Here is a 19,523-nt window from a genome sequence, read left to right as displayed (position 1 = left end):
TTGATTCATTAACAGATCTTTTAAATAATCATTGTCTTTCTATTTTAGATAGCATTTGTCCTTTTAAATCCAGATCAGCTCCTGTCTTAAAACCATCCCCCTGCATGGATGTCGTAAAGTGGAGCGTTTGTGGAGAAACTCAGTTACAGGTTCATCTTCTTCATCTAAAAGAGCTTTTAGCTTCTTTTAATGCTTCAATTTGAAATGCAAGGGCTGCCTGTTTCTCTGACCTAGTCTCCAAAAGGAGAGGTAACCCGAAGGTCCTTTTTGATAGCATTAGTGATGTTGTTGCTCCGGCTACTGTCCCAATTTCATCGAATGATGACTGTGAAAATGTTCTTTCTTTCTTTGTTGGAAAAGTTAGCAAGGTGAGGAAAAGTATCTCTCCTTCTGTTTACCTCTTGTCTGCTCCAAATTCCAAGTTTTTACCAGTGTCACTAATGATCTGGTCAAATTAGTTGACTCGACAAAATCGCCCTCCTGCCCTCTTCATGTTTTATCTGGACCTTTGTTTAAAAAGGTCTTTCAGTCCATTCGTCCGGCCCTGCTTACAATTATCAATGCCTCTCTGCTTTCTGGTGCTGTTGTTCACCCACTGTTAAAAACCCCAAACTTGATGCTTCTCTCCTTATCAACTATAGACCTCAAAATGACCATTTATCACCAAGATTTTAGAGTTTAGGTTGGTCAAGCAACTCACAGCGGTTCTTGATGAACATAACGTTCTGGATCATTTCCAATCTGGTTTTCGTGGAGCTCATTCCACCAAAACTGCACTTCTTAGAGTGTCCAGTGATATATTGATGACTTATGATGCTGGTGAGTGCACTGCTTTAATGTTGTTGGACCTGACCTCTGCCTTCGATACTGTCGACCATCATCTTCTGTTAGATAGACTGAAACACTGGGTGGGTATATCGGGAACTGTGGTTTAAATCCATCTCTGTGGCTTCCTCCAAGCTCAGGTCCTCTCTCGCCTCTCATGGTGTGCCACAGGTTCTGTCCTGGGACCTGTACTGTTTTTGTTATGTTTACTCCCTCGTCAGGAGCTTCTCAGCACTTTTAAGGACATTTCCTATCACTGCTATGCAGATGATTTTCAGCTGGATATCTCCTTTAAGCCACATGATGCTTCTAAACTTCTCATCTTTGGATGGCTGATAATTATCTTCAACCTAATGCTGAGAAAACTGAACTTATCTTTGCTCCTGATAAAATTGTACCTTTGGTAGTAAAGAATCTAGGCCCCCTCGCTTCTTTTGTTAGATCTTCTATTAGAGGTCTTGGTGTTGCGTTTGACTCAGCTCTGTCCTTGGATATTCATGTTAAATCTCTGGTCCACTCTTGTTTCTACCACTTAAGAACTATTGCTAAGCTGAGTCCTATTGCATCACGTTCCAAACTTGAAATGATTAAACATGCTTTTGTTTCCTCTCGTTTAGACTATTGTAACTCGTTGTTGACCGGTCTAAGTAATGCCTCCTTGGAACGTCTGCAGGGTGTTCAAAAAGCTGCTGCAAAGCTTCTAACGAAGGCTTCTGGGTTCTCCCAGGTCACTCCCCTGCTGATCCAGCTGCACTGGCTCCCCATTAAATTCAGGATTTTAATATTGTAATTCTGACCTTCAGGGCTCTGCACGGTCTATTCAATTCAATTCAATTCAATTTATTTATATAGCGCCAAATCACAACAAATGTCGCCTCAAGGCGCTTCATAGATACAGAGAAAAGCCCAACAATCATATGACCCCCTATGAGCAAGCACTTTGGCGACAGTGGGAAGGAAAAACTCCCTTTTAACAGGAAGAAACCTCCGGCAGAACCAGGCTCAGGGAGGGGCGGCCATCTGCTGCGACCGGTTGGGGTGAGAGAAGGAAGACAGGATAAAGACATGCTGTGGAAGAGAGACAGAGATTAATAACAGATACGATTCAATACAGAGAGGTCTGTTAATACATAGTGAGTGAGAAAGGTGACTGGAAAGGAAAAACTCAATGCATCATGGGAATCCCCCGGCAGCCTACATCTATTGCAGCATAACTAAGGGAGGATTCAGGGTCACCTGGTCCAGCCCTAACTATATGCTTTAGCAAAAAGGAAAGTTTTAAGCCTAATCTTAAAAGTAGAGATAGTGTCTGTCTCCCGAATCCAAACTGGAAGCTGGTTCCACAGAAGAGGGGCCTGAAAACTGAAGGCTCTCCCTCCCATTCTACTTTTAAATACTCTAGGAACAACAAGTAGGCCTGCAGAGCGAGAGCGAAGTGCTCTAATAGGGTGATATGGTACTACAAGGTCATTAAGATAAGATGGGGCCTGATTATTTAAGACCTTGTATGTGAGGAGCAGGATTTTGAATTCAATTCTGGATTTAACAGGAAGCCAATGAAGGGAAGCCAAAACAGGAGAAATATGCTCTCTCTTTCTAGTCCCTGTCAGTACTCTTGCTGCAGCATTTTGGATTAACTGAAGGCTTTTCAGTGAGTTTTTTGGACATCCTGATAATAATGAATTGCAGTAGTCCAGCCTGGAAGTAATAAATGCATGAACTAGTTTTTCAGCGTCACTCTGAGACAGGATATTTCTAATTTTAGAGATGTTGCGCAAATGGAAGAACGCAGTCTTACATATTTGTTTAATATGTGCGTTGAAGGACATATCCTGGTCAAAAATGACTCCAAGGTTCCTCACAGTGTTACTGGAGGCCAAGGTAATGCCATCCAGAGTAAGAATCTGGTTAGATACCAAATTTCTAAGCTTTTCAGCGCCGAGTACAATGACCTCAGTTTTATCTGAGTTGAGAAGCAGAAAGTTAGTGGCCATCCAAGTCTTTATGTCTTTAAGACATTCCTGCAGTTTAACTAATTGGTGTGTGTTATCTGGCTTCATGGACAGATAGAGCTGGGTGTCATCTGCATAGCAGTGAAAATGTATGCTATGTCTTCTAATGATGCTGCCTAGGGGAAGCATGTATAATGTAAACAGAATTGGTCCTAGCACTGAACCCTGTGGAACTCCATAATTAACCTCAGTGTGTGAAGAGGACTCTCCATTTACATGCACAAATTGGAGTCTATTAGATAGATATGATACAAACCACTGCAGTGCAATACCTGTAATACCTACAGCATGTTCTAATCGCTCTAATAGAATATTATGGTCAACAGTATCGAATGCTGCACTAAGGTCAAGAAGGACAAGCACAGAGATGAGTCCACTGTCAGAGGCCATAAGAAGATCATTTGTAACCTTCACTAAAGCTGTTTCTGTGCTGTGATGAACTCTGAAACCTGACTGAAACTCTTCAAATAAACCATTCCTCTGCAGATGATCTGTTAGCTGTTTGACAACTACTCTTTCAAGGATTTTTGATATGAAAGGAAGGTTGGAGATTGGCCTATAATTAGCTAAGACTGCTGGGTCTAGAGATGGCTTTTTGAGTAAAGGTTTAACTGCAGCCACCTTGAAGGCCTGTGGTACATAGCCGATTATTAGAGATAGGTTGATCATATATAAGATCGAAGAATTAATCAATGGCAGAACTTCTTTGAGCAGTTTTGTAGGAATGGGGTCTAAAAGACACGTTGATGGTTTGGAGGAAGTAATTATTGACGTTAACTCAGAAAGATCGATTGGAAAAAAAGAGTCTAACTTAACATCAATGGAACTACAAGTAGCTGTAGATAATATTACATCTGTGGGATGATTATTGGTAATTTTTTCTCTAATGATAAAAATTTTATTTGTGAAGAAGTTCATGAAGTCATCACTAGTTAACGTTAAAGGGATGGTTGGCTCAAAAGAGCTCTGGCTTTTTGTCAGCCTGGCTACAGTGCTGAAGAGAAACCTGGGGTTGTTCTTATTTTCTTCAATCAGTGACGAATAGTAAGCTGTTCTGGCTTTGCGGAGGGCTTTCTTATAAAGCAACAAACTATTTCTCCAGGCTAAATGATGATCCTCTAAATTTGTGACACGCCATTTCCTCTCCAGATTACGAGTCGTCTGCTTGAGGGTACGTGTTTGAGAATTATACCACGGGGTCATGTACTTCTGATTAGAGACCTTAGTTTTCACTGGAGCTACAGTATCCAGAGTCGTACGTAGTGAGGAGGTGAAATTATTAACAAGATAATCGACCTCTGTTGGGGTAGCGTTCAGATAGCTGCTCTGCTCTGTGTTGGTACAGGGCATTGACGATGATAACAGTGGCTGGATTATATTCTTAAACTTAGTTACAGCGCTTTCAGAAAGACATCTACTTTGATAAAGTCCACTCTCCACTGCTGCGTAATCAATTATTGTAAATGTAAATTTTATCAAGAAATGATCAGACAGGAGAGGGTTTTCAGGAAACACTGTTAAATGTTCAGTTTCTATGCCATATGTTAAAACCAGATCTAGAGTGTGATTAAAGTGGTGGGTGGGTTCTTTTACATTTTGAGAGAAACCAATTGAGTCTAACAACAGATTAAATGCCATGTTGAGGCTGTCATTTTTAGCATCTACATGGATGTTAAAATCACCCACAATAATTATTTTATCTGAGCTCAGAACTAAATCAGATATAAAGTCTGAGAAATCAGACAGAAACTCTGTGTAAGGCCCAGGTGGACGATAGATGATAACAAGTAAGACTGGTTTCTGAGTTTCACAGCTGGGGTGGACAATGTTAAGCATCAGGCTTTCAAATGAATTAAAAGTCTGTCTTGGTCTTTCATTAATTAATAGACTGGTGTGAAAAATTGCTGCCACACCGCCCCCTCGACCTGTGCTTCGAGATTTCTGGTAGTTAGAATGACTCGGGGGTGTTGATTCATTTAAGCTAACATAATCATCCTGCTGCAACCAGGTTTCTGTAAGGCAGAGTAAATCAATTTGTTGATCATTTATTAAGTCATGTACTAACAGAGACTTGGAAGAGAGAGACCTAATATTTAATAATCCACATTTCACTGTTTTACTCTTTGGTTCAGATGTGGATACTGTATTGTTCTTTCTTTGTAAATGTTTAAGTTGTTTGTTGCTGGTTTTTAGTTTGTTTTTTGTCTTTTTGGAAGCAGACACAGTCTCTATGGAGATGGGTTTTTGGGGGGGTAGCAGGAGGAGAGAAGCTGCAGAGAGGCGTGTAAGACTGCAACTCTGCTTCCTGGTCCCAACTCTGGATAGTCATGTTTTGAGGGGTTTAATAAATTTGTCCATATTTCTAGAAATGAGAGCTGCTCCATCCAAAGTGGGATGGATGCCATCTCTCCTAACAAGACCAGGTTTCCTCCAGAAGGTTTGCCAATTATCTATGAAGCCCACATCGTTTCTGGGACACCACTCAGACAGCCAGCAATTTAAGGAGAACATGCGGCTAAACATGTCACTCCTGGTCTGATTGGGGAGGGGACCAGAGAAAACTACAGAGTCCGACATTGTTTTGGCAAAGTTGCACACCAAATGGCTCCAATATACATCAGGGACCTTCTTCAGCCTTATATTCCCAGCAGGTCCCTGAGGTCTTGTGACCAGGGCTTGCTGGTTGTCCAGCGCACTAGATTAAAAACCAAAGGTGACAGAGGTCGTGTCCAAATTCATGGGCTGCATCCTCCTGAGGACCCGGCCTTCGCGGTCTACGTGGGCCGGGTCCTCAGAAGGTCGGGTAGGCCGGAAGTAAACGGCTGGGGAATTGGACGGTCCAGCCTTCTGATCTGCATCATCGCTGTCTCGGTGGAGTTTAATAAACTTGGCCGTCTGCTCCTTGCTATCTAAAATATAACAGGACACTGGAGTAAACTCTCGACCATCTCACACTTCTGTTTAATCAGTTTTCTGTTTGACGTTTATTCAGCTGTGTGAAAACCACCCGAGGGATTAATAAAGTTTTATTTTATCTAATCTAATAACTTTAATCTCAGCCAAACTGATTTACTCACGAACAAACAAAACACTGAAAAAAGCCAAACGATATCAGTTTTAGGTTGTCTAAGTCACTTATATATTACGTTTAACCTGAGCAGTGAAAGTCCGCGGTGATCTGAACATGATGTGCCGGGAGTTGTGCCGTTCTCGGCCGCATCAGTGACCCTCGAGCTCCCGGCGAGCTATCGAGCTGGTGGGTAACAGACGTCTCCCAAAACGTCGAAGCACTTTTGCAAATATGCGATATCTTGATAAACTGAGCAGATATTTGATGTTTACACAGCTACATTCTCGCCTGAAAATATGTTAAAAGTTTATTTTGTGACCCAGAAAGATTAGTATGAGTAATTTAAAAACTTAGTAGCGGCCGCCATTGTTGGAAACTGGAGCTTGGCTGGGCCGCGCTATGAATTCTGGGATATGGTGGGCCACGAAGGACACACCCGACCCATCCTTTAAATTCGAGGAAAAGGAGGACGCATTTGTCGGCTGCATTCGGAGGAGTCTATGAATTTGGACAGCCTTCGGCGCGTCGCTGTGACGTAATCGGTCTACAAATGCGGCCTCAGGAGGAAGCAGCCCATGAATTTGATTTATGAAGCGCCTTGAGGCGACTTTTGTTGTGATTTGGCGCTATATAAATAAAATTGAATTGAATTTGGACACGACAAGAGCTTTGGTTTTTGTGGCTCCAGACTCTGGAACTCTCTTCCACTGAATTTGAGATCTGTAGACTTTGTCAGTTCTGTTAAAAACTGTTAAAAACCATCTTTTTAAACTTGCCTTTGGTTGTTTTATGTTCTAGCTTCTGTGAAGCACTTTGTGATTTTATCTTGAAAGGTGTATATAAATAAAATGTTACTTTATTTTACTTTGCTCCTCCCCTCACCCCAACCAGTCTCAGCAGATGGCCCCGCCCCTCCCTGAGCCTGGTTCTGACGGAGGGTTCTTCCTGTTCAATGGGAGTTTTTCCTTCCCACTTTTCTTCCTTTCAGCGTAGATCATCACAGCTGACTGTTTGGAAGATTTCAACCACAAACATTCTGAGAAGTAAATTTTCAAAATAAATGCACAGTGGAAAATATAAGCACATTATGAAATGTCATATTGTACGTTTGACCACACTGACTCTAAACTATTAACAGCTGATCTAAAGTTGGAAAGCACCTTCCACCTTCCAGCTTAACCTACAGAGTTTACCGGCAGTGACGTAGTGTTCACACAGTGAAGGCAGAGGAGCTGTCATGACCATAAAAAGACATTTAGACTTTGTGGCTTCTTGTGTGAGGACACAGCAGAGTATTTAAAGCTCAGAGATGCAGCGAGCAGTCGTTTCTAGTCTCGGTGCTTCTGTGTCAGGATGAGGGTGAAAATCTTCAGCTGCCTGTTCGTCTTCGTTCTGGGCTGCAGGGCAGGTAAGGAGCTGTTCATACTTTTACAAGCGACACACACACACACACACACACACACACACACACACACACACACACACACACACAGGTAAACGTTGGCAGTTGTCATATAACTTCATTCATAAAGGCTCACCATTTCTCTGACACCTGTATGGTGTAAATTATAATTAAATATTTGAATTTTGGTCCCTTGGAGCTTCACAAACGTCCTCGTGGATGAAGCCTGAAAGCGTATCTATCCTTTGTGATGATTATAAATTGGAAAACACAGAATATAGACTGAGGATTTCTGACAGCGCACTAGTGTTTAATGTTGTTCTGTGGTTTCTGCATATTGTCCATCATGTTGTAGATATTGAATGATATGTTGGATTGGTGGGAAAGCTAAAGCAGGTGGCTGGGGAGAGGGAGGCCTGGGCTTCTCTGCTTGGCCCCGGATAAGCATAATCAGGTTGTTTCATAATTTAAGATTTTAAAAAATTCAGTTTTGAGAGCAAAATGAATGCTGTCTTTGCTTAAACATCACCAGGTAAACAGGGCTTTCCTATTGAATTATTGCTACAAATTCCATCTTTAATAATTCACTTCCATGCTGTGTGTCTTACAGGAATAATCCAGAGAGTGATCAAACAGAAGGAGTCCATCGCTCTGCCCTGTCCTGGCTCCGTGGAGGGGAAAGTGACGTGGAGCAGAGAGCGTGAAGGACGCAAAGTTGACCTGCTTGTAGTTGATGGTGACAGAGACATCAAACTCGTTCCTGACCCACACAAACGCTTCAGCTCATTGGCAGATAAATCGCTGTACATTTTCAAGGCCATGCGCTCAGAGACTGGAAAGTACTACTGCAACAATGAGCTGGCTGCAGAGCTGACGGTGACACCATCAGGTGACCAAGTGAGAGGAAGAGCAACGAGTGGACAGAAGTGAAGGAAACTCTCTCCGTCTGTCAGACGTTCAAATATAACTTTATAGCCTCATATCCATATAAGACATTTATGAATGTATATTTGAAAGTATCCTGTGTTTCTTTTCCTTTAATATTATGTGTTGCTGCAGCAAAAACAATATTTAATATTCCCTCTGAGACTGTAAGCAATAGGAACGCTCTGATGGGAACGTTGCTTCACTTTTGTTGGATTTTTGTTCAAAACTGAACAAAACATTTGTTTTTATAGATTTTGAGGATCAGATAAATCCTTTTATTAAACAATAATGTCAGTCTGTGATTAATGTTTCATGTAGCGCTGTGTAGCTCTCACCCTGAGAGTCCGATGCTCAGATAAAGTGAGCTGTATTTGTTTCTTTAGCTTCTTTATTCAGAGATGATAAATGTTTTCAGCTCAGAGTTTGTCTGGAGCTACGAAGCAACAGCAGGTAGAAAACCACCATATATATACTTTGAGCATCACACAGGCCTCCCTATTGGATAATTCCATCCTGCAGTAACCAATCAGCTGCACAACAACGTTTTAATGCCACATGACCGCCAGAGGGCGCCAGAGTAAAACCGTCGTATGGTTAATGTGTCAACAATGTGTCGTCGGTGTGACTCAGCAGTAACTTCCCTCAAAATAACAACAAATGCAGTTTGAATAATTTTATATTTTAACCCTTGTGTGGTGTTCGTATTTTTGTTACTCAGCCAGTGTTCATGGGTCTGTTGGACCTGCCAGAGTTTTGGTTTTCCAATTAACACTATCGAACAATTTTATGTTAAATTACTCAACAGATGTTTACTTCATCACAATTACAGGATTGTTATTATTTTTTCCCTTTGCCTTTATTAGATCGCATTTATGAATTAATGTGCTTCTCTTTTTTTTAAATATATATATATATATATATAATGTTATAAAAAAATAAAATCAGTTATAATCAAGTGGAGTGAGTGGAAAGACACAACACATTTACACATGAATATGTTTCACAACTAAATGACATCAGCTGCTCATCAATGGTGACATTAGGCCCGGGGTTGTAAAACAGGGGGAGGCGGAGCACCGATGATCCCACTCTGTCCTGATGGCAGCTAGCTTGTCTCTGTGCAGTCGAGCTGGTCTGTCGTCTCAGTTAAAAACGGATAATCCTGGAAATTTTGTGGAAGTTTTCCAGAGACATTGATGCATCCCACAGGGATTCTGTGGATTCCCCTTTGGACCTGAAAATTCCAGCAAGGATAAGAACCCCAAAGTAGGCCTGTAGATCAGTTTGGTCCATCTGCTTCCACTTCTCTCCACAAACACACCTTCCTTCTAAATTACTGCAATCCAGATTCCTTTTCTGGATGGAATCTGGGATGAAAAGCTCAAATGAAAACTTGATGTCCTGCACATGACCGTGTTGGCCCTGGTTGCATCCTTACCACGTTTGCAGCTCTGCACGGTGGTTCATTTCTTGGGCAAGGAGACGGTTCAATTTCACCAGTTATTGACATCCATATTTCTTCACTTGCTGTCTGGTGGGCTTGTTCTGGTCCTGGAGCTGGCTGCTGATTGGGTACTCGTCTTTGTTTTGTTACTAAATGGCGCTCAGCCTCATCCTCTTCTTCAAAGTCACCGTCAGACTGAATTTTCAGAAATGTGATCCTCATATTCTGAAACCTCTTCTTCTACAACTTCATCAGAAGCTCCTCTCTCTTCCAAAATCAATTGCACGGCCCTCGCAGAAGATAATCTTTGGCCATCTTGATCAGTTGTGATAAAGAACTGAGCACACTGGCAAAGTCTTATTTATATTATTATGCCCCTAATCTGCAGGTGGGACAGGGTATGAGAAAATAAGATTTGGATCCTCAAAGAAAGAGGGTGAAATGTGCAGGAATGTAAGAGCAGACGTGTTGATAGTTGAATTTTCAATAATGTTGCAACTTGGTGCAGGAGGGAAGAAAACACTATCAGCAGCACCAGAGAGGAGGAAGACAGCGAGCGGGAACACAGGACACCTTTATTAGACCAAACAGCTTGTATGTAATGTAAATGCGTGGGGGGAGGTACAGTATGAGGTCACTGAAAATGTTTTCAGATTCATGTCCCTCACAGAAAATAAGCCAAAGCCGATGAATTTCAGGTTGAAACAATAATAAATTGTAGAAGTTTTCTCCCTACAGGGACAAAAGGCTGCACAGCTGTTGTCACACACTAACTTTACAGTCGCTGAAGAGACAAAAGACTCTTCCCCCACTCTGAGTCTTTTGTGTGTGAATGCTTCCCTCCAACTGACCCTAACCCTTGTGGCACCAAAGCATCATACAGTAAGATAATGTGAATAATACATAAATAGAAGAAATTCTTCTACATGTGAAACACTAATTCACTCTCTTCTTCTAAGATTGTGTCAAACTTTCCTTTCTGGTTGAGCTTGTAGTTGAGGCTGTGATCATGTGACCCTGAACATCATTTAGCCATGCTGCTGTCGGCTCAGGCTGCTGGCAGATACAACTTTCTGTTTTTCTTTGCATCTAAAAAACAACTGAAAGCATCGTAGGCCTTTGTGCCACATGCAAACAATGCTGCTGCAGCAGAATGGCCGTGTTTAAGTGAAGCTATAAGAATTCATGCTTTCTGTGGTTCTGGTGGCAAAATGTTTGTGTTTCACGCTGTAGGTGTTCTCTTAATACACACTGACCTTTAACCAGTGCAAACAAGTATCAGTGTCAGAGGGAATAACACAAAACACACAAAGCAAAAAGCACAAACTAGCTCGTTCTTTTTATAGTTCACACATCAGAGAGAGAAGTTTGTGTGTGAAGTGTGGGTGTGAAACACCACCGTGCACAAACGTCAGGAAACTGTTTCAAGTTTCAACTTCATTGTCCATGACAGAAAACGGTGTAGCAACACGTACCTGTAATCAGTGATGGGAAGGTTAAAATGTATCCCACTACAGATTACAGATTACATGCCCCAAAATGTATTCTGTAACATATTCTGTTACGTTACTCAATGAGAGTAACTATTCTGAACACTTTGGATTACTTAATATATGATCATACTGTTTACAGCTACATGAATGTGATTTATTACTGTTACTGAAGGTTACTCTCCACACCAACACCAGCTACATGTTTAAATCTTAATATAAATGAGTAACAAGTTAAATGGTAACTGTAACAGAATACAGTTACTCATATTTGGTATTTTTTTAGATTATTATTAAGTTCTGTTTTTGCCACTTTATCTTCTGTCATTCATAATAAATCTCCCTGCATCTCTGTAACTGCATCCGAGTCCTTTTTCCCACACACCAGACGACTGCTGCTCCAGCTGACAAACACTGCCCAACAAACAAGGAAATTCTTACACTTGTGTCCCCCAACTTTACATGAACATATAGGAAGTTTACAGGTGTATTAAAGAAAAAATAATAATAATATTAATTAAAATAAAAAACGAAATACAAATCCTGAAAGTATTAAAATATTAATAGTTTAATATTTACAGTTTGTGCAAAAACTGTGCAGTGAGGATTTAAAGTGGCATTGTTTAAAATGACAGTGTGTAAACAGTGACTGGTCTGAGTGTCCTTCAGCCTCTCACAGTTTGATTTCTGACACACACACGGAAGCACACAGCTTTAAAAACACAAACCTGTTTGGTTGTTTTCTTGCTGCAGTCCTGGATAAAACCACAGGGCTGCAGCTGGTAACTCTCTGCCTGTGTGTCATCAGTTTGACTCTGCTAAAGTTCACAGACAGCTGCTGAGAAGTCGTTGTGTTGAACTTCCTCCGGCTCATCACTCTGCTCTCTCACCTTTACACTTTGAGTGAGTTAAACTCTGGGTCAGGCTCAGCTGTCGGGGTCGGACCCGAACGCAGGACGCCAGACATGAAACTCAAAAGCAGCTTCACAGCATAAAATCATTTTCATTGTTGGACTACGAGAGCTTTGATGACTCCGAGTTTACAAAGACGCCACATTAAGCTTCTTGTGTCACTTGGATAAGATCTGTGCTCCCTCATGTTCCTGAGGTTTTTCTTCATCACTTCTGCTTTCCCACACTGTCACACTCTGACATCATCACTCTGACCAAGTCTCTGCTGGTCATCCTCTGACCGTCTTTCAGCCCACACTTCACTCTCTTTCTCCTTTAAGACAACTCTCTTCTTATTGGCTCACAGACAGTCATTCAGTGCATGGGCGGGTCGTATTATTAAGTATGTAAACGCAGCTTAGACACACTGCTGACCTTTGTCTGTACACACAGCCCTGCTTCAGCCATCAGATGATCCCGTGTCAGTGATCCCTGCCTCACTGACTACATGATTTAAAACAATCCAAACTTGTTATTTGATTATTTGCTGCGAAAACTCACTGATGTAACTGATCTGGTTTCTACAGTGAGACACGAGATAAGACGCCCCACCACCACCACCCTGGAACCTTCTAGCTCCGCCTACGACCACATCATCTTATATCTGCATCAGTCAATAACACAAAACTGTCAGCATGTAAATTACATCACATTCCTATAAAAGGAGCATCTGTATTCATCAACCACAAGAAGCGAGCAGCAGGAAGAAGAGCAGGCGTGTTCACAGTTCCTGTTCTCAGATCACACAGGAACTGTTCAGACACTTCAGCTGTGTGAGGATGAAGGTGAACATCTTCTGCCTGTTAGCCTGCACTCTGGCCTCTAATGTCCCTGCAGGTGAGACTCTTTGAGCTTCTTCTGAGATGATTTTGAGCGTCGTTATTCTTCCTGATTTCTATCAAAGTTTAATTTTATGAAACTTGATTTAAAAAATCAAAACATTGAGAAAGTCTCCAGTTATTTACATGAGGATAAACGTGTGATGTTACCGTGTGTCCGCAGCATCTGAAGGTTTATGTGATTCTGAAAACTGTTTGTTTTTGCAGGTTTGACCCGTGAAGTATTTGAGGGGACGCAGCTCACTCTGCCCTGTCCTCACTCTGTGGAGGGTGGAGTGAGGTGGAGCAGAGAGAGTGGAGGAAGCAGAGCTGACATACTCACTGTTGATGGAGACAAAACTATAAAACACATCAAAGATCCACAGAAACCATACAGTTCACTGGCTGACAGGTCTCTGTTCATCCTCAGAGCTGCTCTCTCAGACTCTGGCAGATACTTCTGTAACGATGAGGAAGCTGTGGAGCTGACAGTGATCCCATCAGGTAACATCAAACATTTTAACAGTTGACCTGTTTAAAAATCATGCGTCTTCCATAAAAAAATAATAACTGACTCAAACAAATTCAGTGATAATGAAAAGCTGCATTTCAGACGTGTTTTTAACTTTAGCTGCAGCTTTGTTTTGCTTCCTGTTACTGTCGATGAGTTTCTATATAAAGTAATAACTGTAATGTGTAAACCTCACATACTGCAGTAACCAGTGAGCAGCTGCATAATAATAAAAGTCTTATCTCGGCTCTCTGTAAACTCCAACCACAGTGATCGACTTTATGTTGACGATGTGATTCTGTCTTTGCTTTGACATCAATTCAATTCAATTCAATTTTATTTATATATTCAATTCAACATCAAAAACCTAAAACGCCAGCAGAGATAACCGGTATCATCACCGAGTTATCGAGTCAGAGCGCAGACTTCCTGTTTCAAGTGGCGGCTCGGGCCAGCTTCACACAGCCTGTAGTAGCTGTGTGCTGCCACCAGGGGCAGTGCGCAGATATACTGTGTGGATACTCAGTGGCGGTCCTAGCCTGTTTGGCGCCCTTGGCGAACACTCCCTCTGGCTCCGTAGGGATTAATAAAGTATTCTGATTCTGATTGGTTCAGGATGACCTGCCATCATCCAATCACACGTCTGCTGACCTGCATCTTTGGCTCGTTTCTCCTCCTCTTCTTTTCTCTTTTTTCTAAACTGAGCACCTGATGGCTTTGAACTTTTCTTGTCCATCTTCTGTTGGTTTTAATTTTGCACTCCAGTATGAACACAAATCCCCCAACTCGAGGATCACCACAACATAACCTAACAGACCAACAGCTTAGTTCACAGATTCACTTTGTCTAGTTTATTTCTGAGATTTCACACAACCCAGGATTCAAATCATGAATACATAATGAGCTCGGATTTACATCATTATGAATGAAATCTGCTCTATCTGGAAGCAGCAGGCCCCTCCCCTTTCGACAGCTTGTGTGAGATTTTAAATCATCAAATGTTAAATTGTTATTGATCCTTTACCCCGAGTCCTAAAGTGTATATTTACTTTCTTACTCTTCTTATATATTTATTGTTTGTTTACTTGCACTGCTGTAATTGCAGCCTCGTCGTCTCGTCTCTATAAACTGGACTGTCTGTAGCGGAGATGACAATAAAGTTTACTTTGACTTCAGCAGCGAGCATGCGCACTGAGGGCTCTCGCTCACTTTTCGTGTACAGAATTTCGAAAAAAACATCGGTGCAAATTATAAGTCTGTATCATGATGTCTGGTGTTTTCGTGTTTGTTGCTTTGTTTTTATTTTGTTTTATTTTGCGAGTTGGTTATTAGACGCTGCTCCAGCCGGTCAGTGAAGCCCCCGCTGCCCCGCCCTCTCCTCTCTGCGCTGCAAGCAGCAGGCGCACCTCGCAAACGGAGGCGCCCTTACTCCCAGCAAATGGGCGATAGAAAACCGTTGGAAAGAATCACTTTAATGATAAATGTCATTCATTCTTCACAGGAACAACAATAGTGAGAGTTGCAGAGAGGAGCAGCATCACTCTGAACTGCTCTCATGATGTTGGAGGATCAGCTGTTCCCACGTGGAGACGCGACTCTGGAGAAATAAATGAAGGAAGGATTTCTGTTTCCACGGAGGACACAACATTAAGTATAAGAGAAGCTGAGCCTGCTGACTCTGGACTGTACTACTGTGATGAAAAACCAGCTGTTTATCTGACTGTGAGACCTGACAGAGGTGAGACACATGAACCCAAAATAACAGAAATGTTTTTGTAGAGTTTCCTGTTTTCTGCCGCTCTCCACAACAGTCGCCGACCACCGGCTGTCCCGCCATGTCGCTGCTGCAGTCTCTCATGCTCTACCTCTGGACCCTTCATCTCTTATTGACCTATGGTGGCCAAGGGCGAACCCTGATTGGTCACAGTCTTAACCGGCATGCCTGGAAGTCTTCCGGGAACACGTCAACAATACAATAAAAGCATGCAATGAAACTGTACAAATAAATACAAATAAAACACTGGACATTATTAAAGATTAAAAACGATAAAACACAGCAGCTCGTGCACAAATGCTTAAAAACACAAAGTTAAAACATGTCAACGTCACCCCGTGACATCAGCATCAGTCAGACAGCATCCAGTCATTGTTTACAAATCACAAAATATTATGTGAAATTCTTCAGTTCAGTTTTTTACTTTTAGTTTTAGATTTTGTGTTTTTGTATGTGGAGTTTGTCAGTTTGTTTTTAACCAACTCGTATATTTAAAGTTCAATTATTGATTTTTAAGCTGTTATTTTTTATGTATCTATATTTTCTTTTTTTTGTAATCAAGATAATAAGACAACACCACCAACTACTGTTACAACTCATAAAGCATCAGTAATACCTGCATCGCCCCTCGATGCTCCATCAGGTATGATTGCGTCAAAGAATCTAACGAGTGCAGTTTAACAGATTTAAATGTAAACGTGTTCATCTCTTCTGGCCTGTAGTATAAATGACATTTAGAGTGAGGTCTGATGTGTTTATATATTAAATATTACAGAGTGTCCGTGTATGTGAGGCATGATCCATGTTCATCACTCTGACCTTGTCCAGCTTTTCCAGTGCAGAGTTTCCTGATAGGAACTGGTCTTCTTCTTCTCTCCATCCTCATCCTCATCACTGCCTACTTCACGTGGAGATGCAGGTCCAGCAGACGAGGTGAGTAAAGTGAAACGTGACCAGAATCTGTGGTTTACATGATTTATTCATTGGTTTAGACATGCTAGTCGCATCATTCTCACATATCTGCTGTGGTCCAGTTTAGCTTCCTTCACTCGGTTCTTTTGAAACATCTGTTAGCACGATGGTGGCTGTGAGCTGCTGTCTGTCAGCTCAAATGTCATGCTAACACATCATGCTAACACATCATGCTGACACATCATGCTAACACATCATGATAAGACATCATGCTAACACATCATGCTAACACATCATGATAAGACATCATGCTAACACATCATGATAAGACATCATGCTAACACATCATGCTAACACATCATGCTGACACATCATGCTAACACATCATGATAAGACATCATGCTAACACATCATGCTAACACATCATGCTAACACACCATGCTAACACATCATGATAAGACATCATGCTAACACATCATGCTGACACATCATGCTAACACATCATGCTAACACATCATGATAAGACATCATGCTGACACATCATGCTAACACATCATGCTAAGACATGCTGACACATCATGCTAACACATCATGCTAACATATCACGCTAACACATCATGATAAGACATCATGCTAACATATCATGCTAACACATCATGCTAGCACATTATGCTAACACATCATGCTAACACATCATGCTAACACATTAGCCACCTGAGCTAATGCATTTCAGTTAGCTGTGTTTTACTACTGCGTGTTCACCTCTGTGCACAGATTCCATTCGGTGAGTGAAGATGTGAATAAAGTAATAAAATAAAATAATTAGCGTCTGCTGTTAGCAGCTTAGCTAACAATAAAGCTAACACAAGTTCAAAGGTTACAGTTTCTTTTCTACAAATGAATCTTTAATCTTTAATTTTAAATGAGTATACAGCACTTATATAATATTACTGTTAACTCCAAACCTAAAATGATTTATTCTGCCTCACTGTTGATTTTACATCCTGTCGACTTCATTCTGGTGCAAACAGAACAGCCTGTGTTCTGACACCTTCCAGGTGAGAGCAGGTTGGTCACTGTAAGCATGTGAGGTGAAAGGTCAGCGGTCAGTATTTCCTAAACTCAGTTTAACAGTAAAAGCTTCATAAGCAGCCACAGTCCGGTTTAGCTTCACTTTCATTTTCACAGCTTCACAGGCAGCGTGTTTTAAACTTTAAAGGAGGAGCTGACTCTGCTCTGTCTGCAGGGACTGACAAAGAGCTGCACGTCTATGATGAGATACCAGCTGGACTTCATCTGATAAACGGTGAGAGTGAAGCAGCTGTGACTGAGGCTCATCATGTAGTTTGATCGTTTGAATGAATCCAGTGTTTGTTCTCAGGAGCTCGACTACGACCTGCACACTGCCTGATGGAGCAGCCACTCAAATCATTTATTTTTTAGATGTTATATAGATAATATTTTAAACTGAAAACTGCACTGAAATCTTGTAAAGCTGATCGTAGCTGTTTGTTATATTATTATTTTTACTCCATCGTCGTCTTTTGTTCATTCTGTAATTAAGCCGATTGAAGTTGGAAAGTTTGGGTTGGCTGTAGCTCAGCAGGCGGAGCAGGTCCTCTGCTGATTGGGAGGTCGGTGGTTCGATCCTGTGCTGTATAAGAATCCGTCCATTTGGATAACTTTCAAATTCTGAACCTCATCAACAGTGAAACAGGAGAGTGACGTCAAACTCTTACTGAGACTTTTTGTTGACAGGAGGATCAAACCACAGCGATCCCACGTACGACACCATCGCTGAGCTGCCACAGACTGGAAACACGACCGGTAACACCTGAGCTGATACTAAGTTTAATGATCAGCACCTGCACAGGTGTGTTTGTTACACACAACCCACTCAGACTGATGGTTTTTATGATCCACAGGTTCTTCACAGCTCGTCAACAACACGTATGTCTTACTGCAGAAGCCCAAAGCATCAAGAAGCAGGCCGGCGTAGTTTCACCTGAAGGTTCTGCTGTCAGGAGCAACCTGACTCAGCACAGATGTTTATGGGAACAACATGTATATGTATGATTATTCTGAATTATTGTGAAACTGTAGCTGATGAAATCGACCCAGGAGGCTTTTGTTAGTGTGTCTGTCTTTAAACACTGACGCTAAAAAGCTTAAATAAATTCTGACCAATCTGTGCTGAGGTGCAGAGCTCGTGGTCACATCCACCCACTCGTCCAGCTCAGGGTGGCTGCGGTAGGGGGCGGAGCCTGAAATCTGTCCTCCGTCCATCGACGTGTTCGAGGTTCATGCTTCATCGGTGGAAAATTGACAAAAAGCTAAAAACTTTGATTCTTACAGTGTGCTGTAGTGTGTTTGACCTCTGACCTTTCCTCCAAAGTCAGTAGATTGAAGGTGAAAGTGATAAAAATCCTTTTAGACATAATTATAAAGACAAAAGCTTGTAAGATAACAAATGTTGGCCTGAGAAAGTTTCTGAGTGCAGTTGATTCATTTCATGAACACATGAATAAAAGCTTTGATTTAAAGCGTTTCACGTTTATTCTTTAATATCAGGCTCATCAGTAACAAGCTTCACGAGTGGCTGAGGAGAGCTGCTGGTTCTGTGGTGCTTTCAGGTGCGTCACGTTGATCTGAGCTGCGTCACTGTGTCTTCTTCCCGGGCTCATTCTGAGCAGCAGCTGGTTCTGGGTGCTGTCCCCGTCGTCTTCATCACGTGGAGATGTAGAAATAAAAGAAATGAATGAAGGAGATGAATTAGAAAACAGTTGAGTTTGTCACAGAAAGTCTGACCCTGCTGATCCTTCATCACTGATCATTGATCCTGTTGTTTCACAGAACGATGTTGTGATGAGACACTTTAAACTTGTGCTAACGTTAAACTGGAAACCTCAGGAAACCAGTTTAAGATGCTGGGAGCTTTGAGGCAGGTGTCCTCACAGGGACAAGTGACGTCAGTGTCATTCTTACGTTAAAGGAAGGAAATGACCCAGAAAACGTTACAGTGTGAACCTCTGAAGGTATTTATCTCCACGTGTGTCACACAGAGCCTAAAGGTGATCCATCAGGCAGAGTCAATGAAATTCCAGCTTTTCCAGCATTTTTCTCACTTTTCCATGGAAAAAGGAAAAAGACAAAACTGTTGAGTGAACAAAACCTTGTTTTTCCCTAAAGGTGGATCTCATCAGGGTGATGTCACGTACTCATCCATCATCCTCCAGCTCTGGGAAACACACCTCAGAGATGTTTGAGGATATAATGAAATATTCACGCGTGTCCTGCAGCGCCTCGAGCCAACACGTGTTTCCTGCGTGATCGAGCTGCACCGAGAGCCTGAGGGAGATGTTTCCCTGCATTAGTCTTTGATTCCAC

General features: G+C 41.7%; 2 protein-coding genes across 2 annotated transcripts; both read left to right on the top strand.

The window, feature by feature from the left end:
- The first annotated feature begins 7,249 nt into the window (after positions 1-7,249).
- On the top strand, positions 7,250-8,444 carry LOC148096535 (uncharacterized). The gene is made up of 2 exons (XM_087835279.1): positions 7,250-7,315; positions 7,920-8,444. Exons 1-2 carry the CDS (start codon positions 7,261-7,263, stop codon positions 8,237-8,239), a joined length of 375 nt encoding a protein of 124 aa, XP_087691405.1. The 5' UTR covers positions 7,250-7,260; the 3' UTR covers positions 8,240-8,444.
- A 4,456-nt stretch (positions 8,445-12,900) lies between these two features.
- LOC148096534 (uncharacterized) lies at positions 12,901-18,679 on the top strand. The gene is made up of 8 exons (XM_087835280.1): positions 12,901-12,958; positions 13,168-13,443; positions 14,952-15,188; positions 15,787-15,867; positions 16,053-16,157; positions 17,383-17,442; positions 17,895-17,963; positions 18,062-18,679. Exons 1-8 carry the CDS (start codon positions 12,901-12,903, stop codon positions 18,133-18,135), a joined length of 960 nt encoding a protein of 319 aa, XP_087691406.1. The 3' UTR covers positions 18,136-18,679.
- The last annotated feature ends 844 nt before the right edge of the window (positions 18,680-19,523 follow it).

Source organism: Neolamprologus brichardi, chromosome 22, assembly GCF_056152115.1.
Source record: "Neolamprologus brichardi isolate AB-2024 chromosome 22, ASM5615211v1, whole genome shotgun sequence".
Classification (NCBI taxonomy): domain Eukaryota; kingdom Metazoa; phylum Chordata; class Actinopteri; order Cichliformes; family Cichlidae; genus Neolamprologus; species Neolamprologus brichardi.
This window is presented reverse-complemented; position numbering and strand designations above follow the sequence as displayed.

Bases quoted from the DNA above. Each gene is read 5' to 3' on its own strand.
- LOC148096535 (XM_087835279.1), top strand. From the start codon at position 7,261: ATGAGGGTGAAAATCTTCAGCTGCCTGTTCGTCTTCGTTCTGGGCTGC. The intron at 7,316-7,919 runs GTAAGGAGCTGT...TGTGTCTTACAG, and splicing joins CGTTCTGGGCTGCAGGGCAG to GAATAATCCAGAGAGTGATC.
- LOC148096534 (XM_087835280.1), top strand. From the start codon at position 12,901: ATGAAGGTGAACATCTTCTGCCTGTTAGCCTGCACTCTGGCCTCTAAT. The intron at 13,444-14,951 runs GTAACATCAAAC...CATTCTTCACAG, and splicing joins GCTGACAGTGATCCCATCAG to GAACAACAATAGTGAGAGTT. The intron at 17,964-18,061 runs GTAACACCTGAG...TATGATCCACAG, and splicing joins ACAGACTGGAAACACGACCG to GTTCTTCACAGCTCGTCAAC.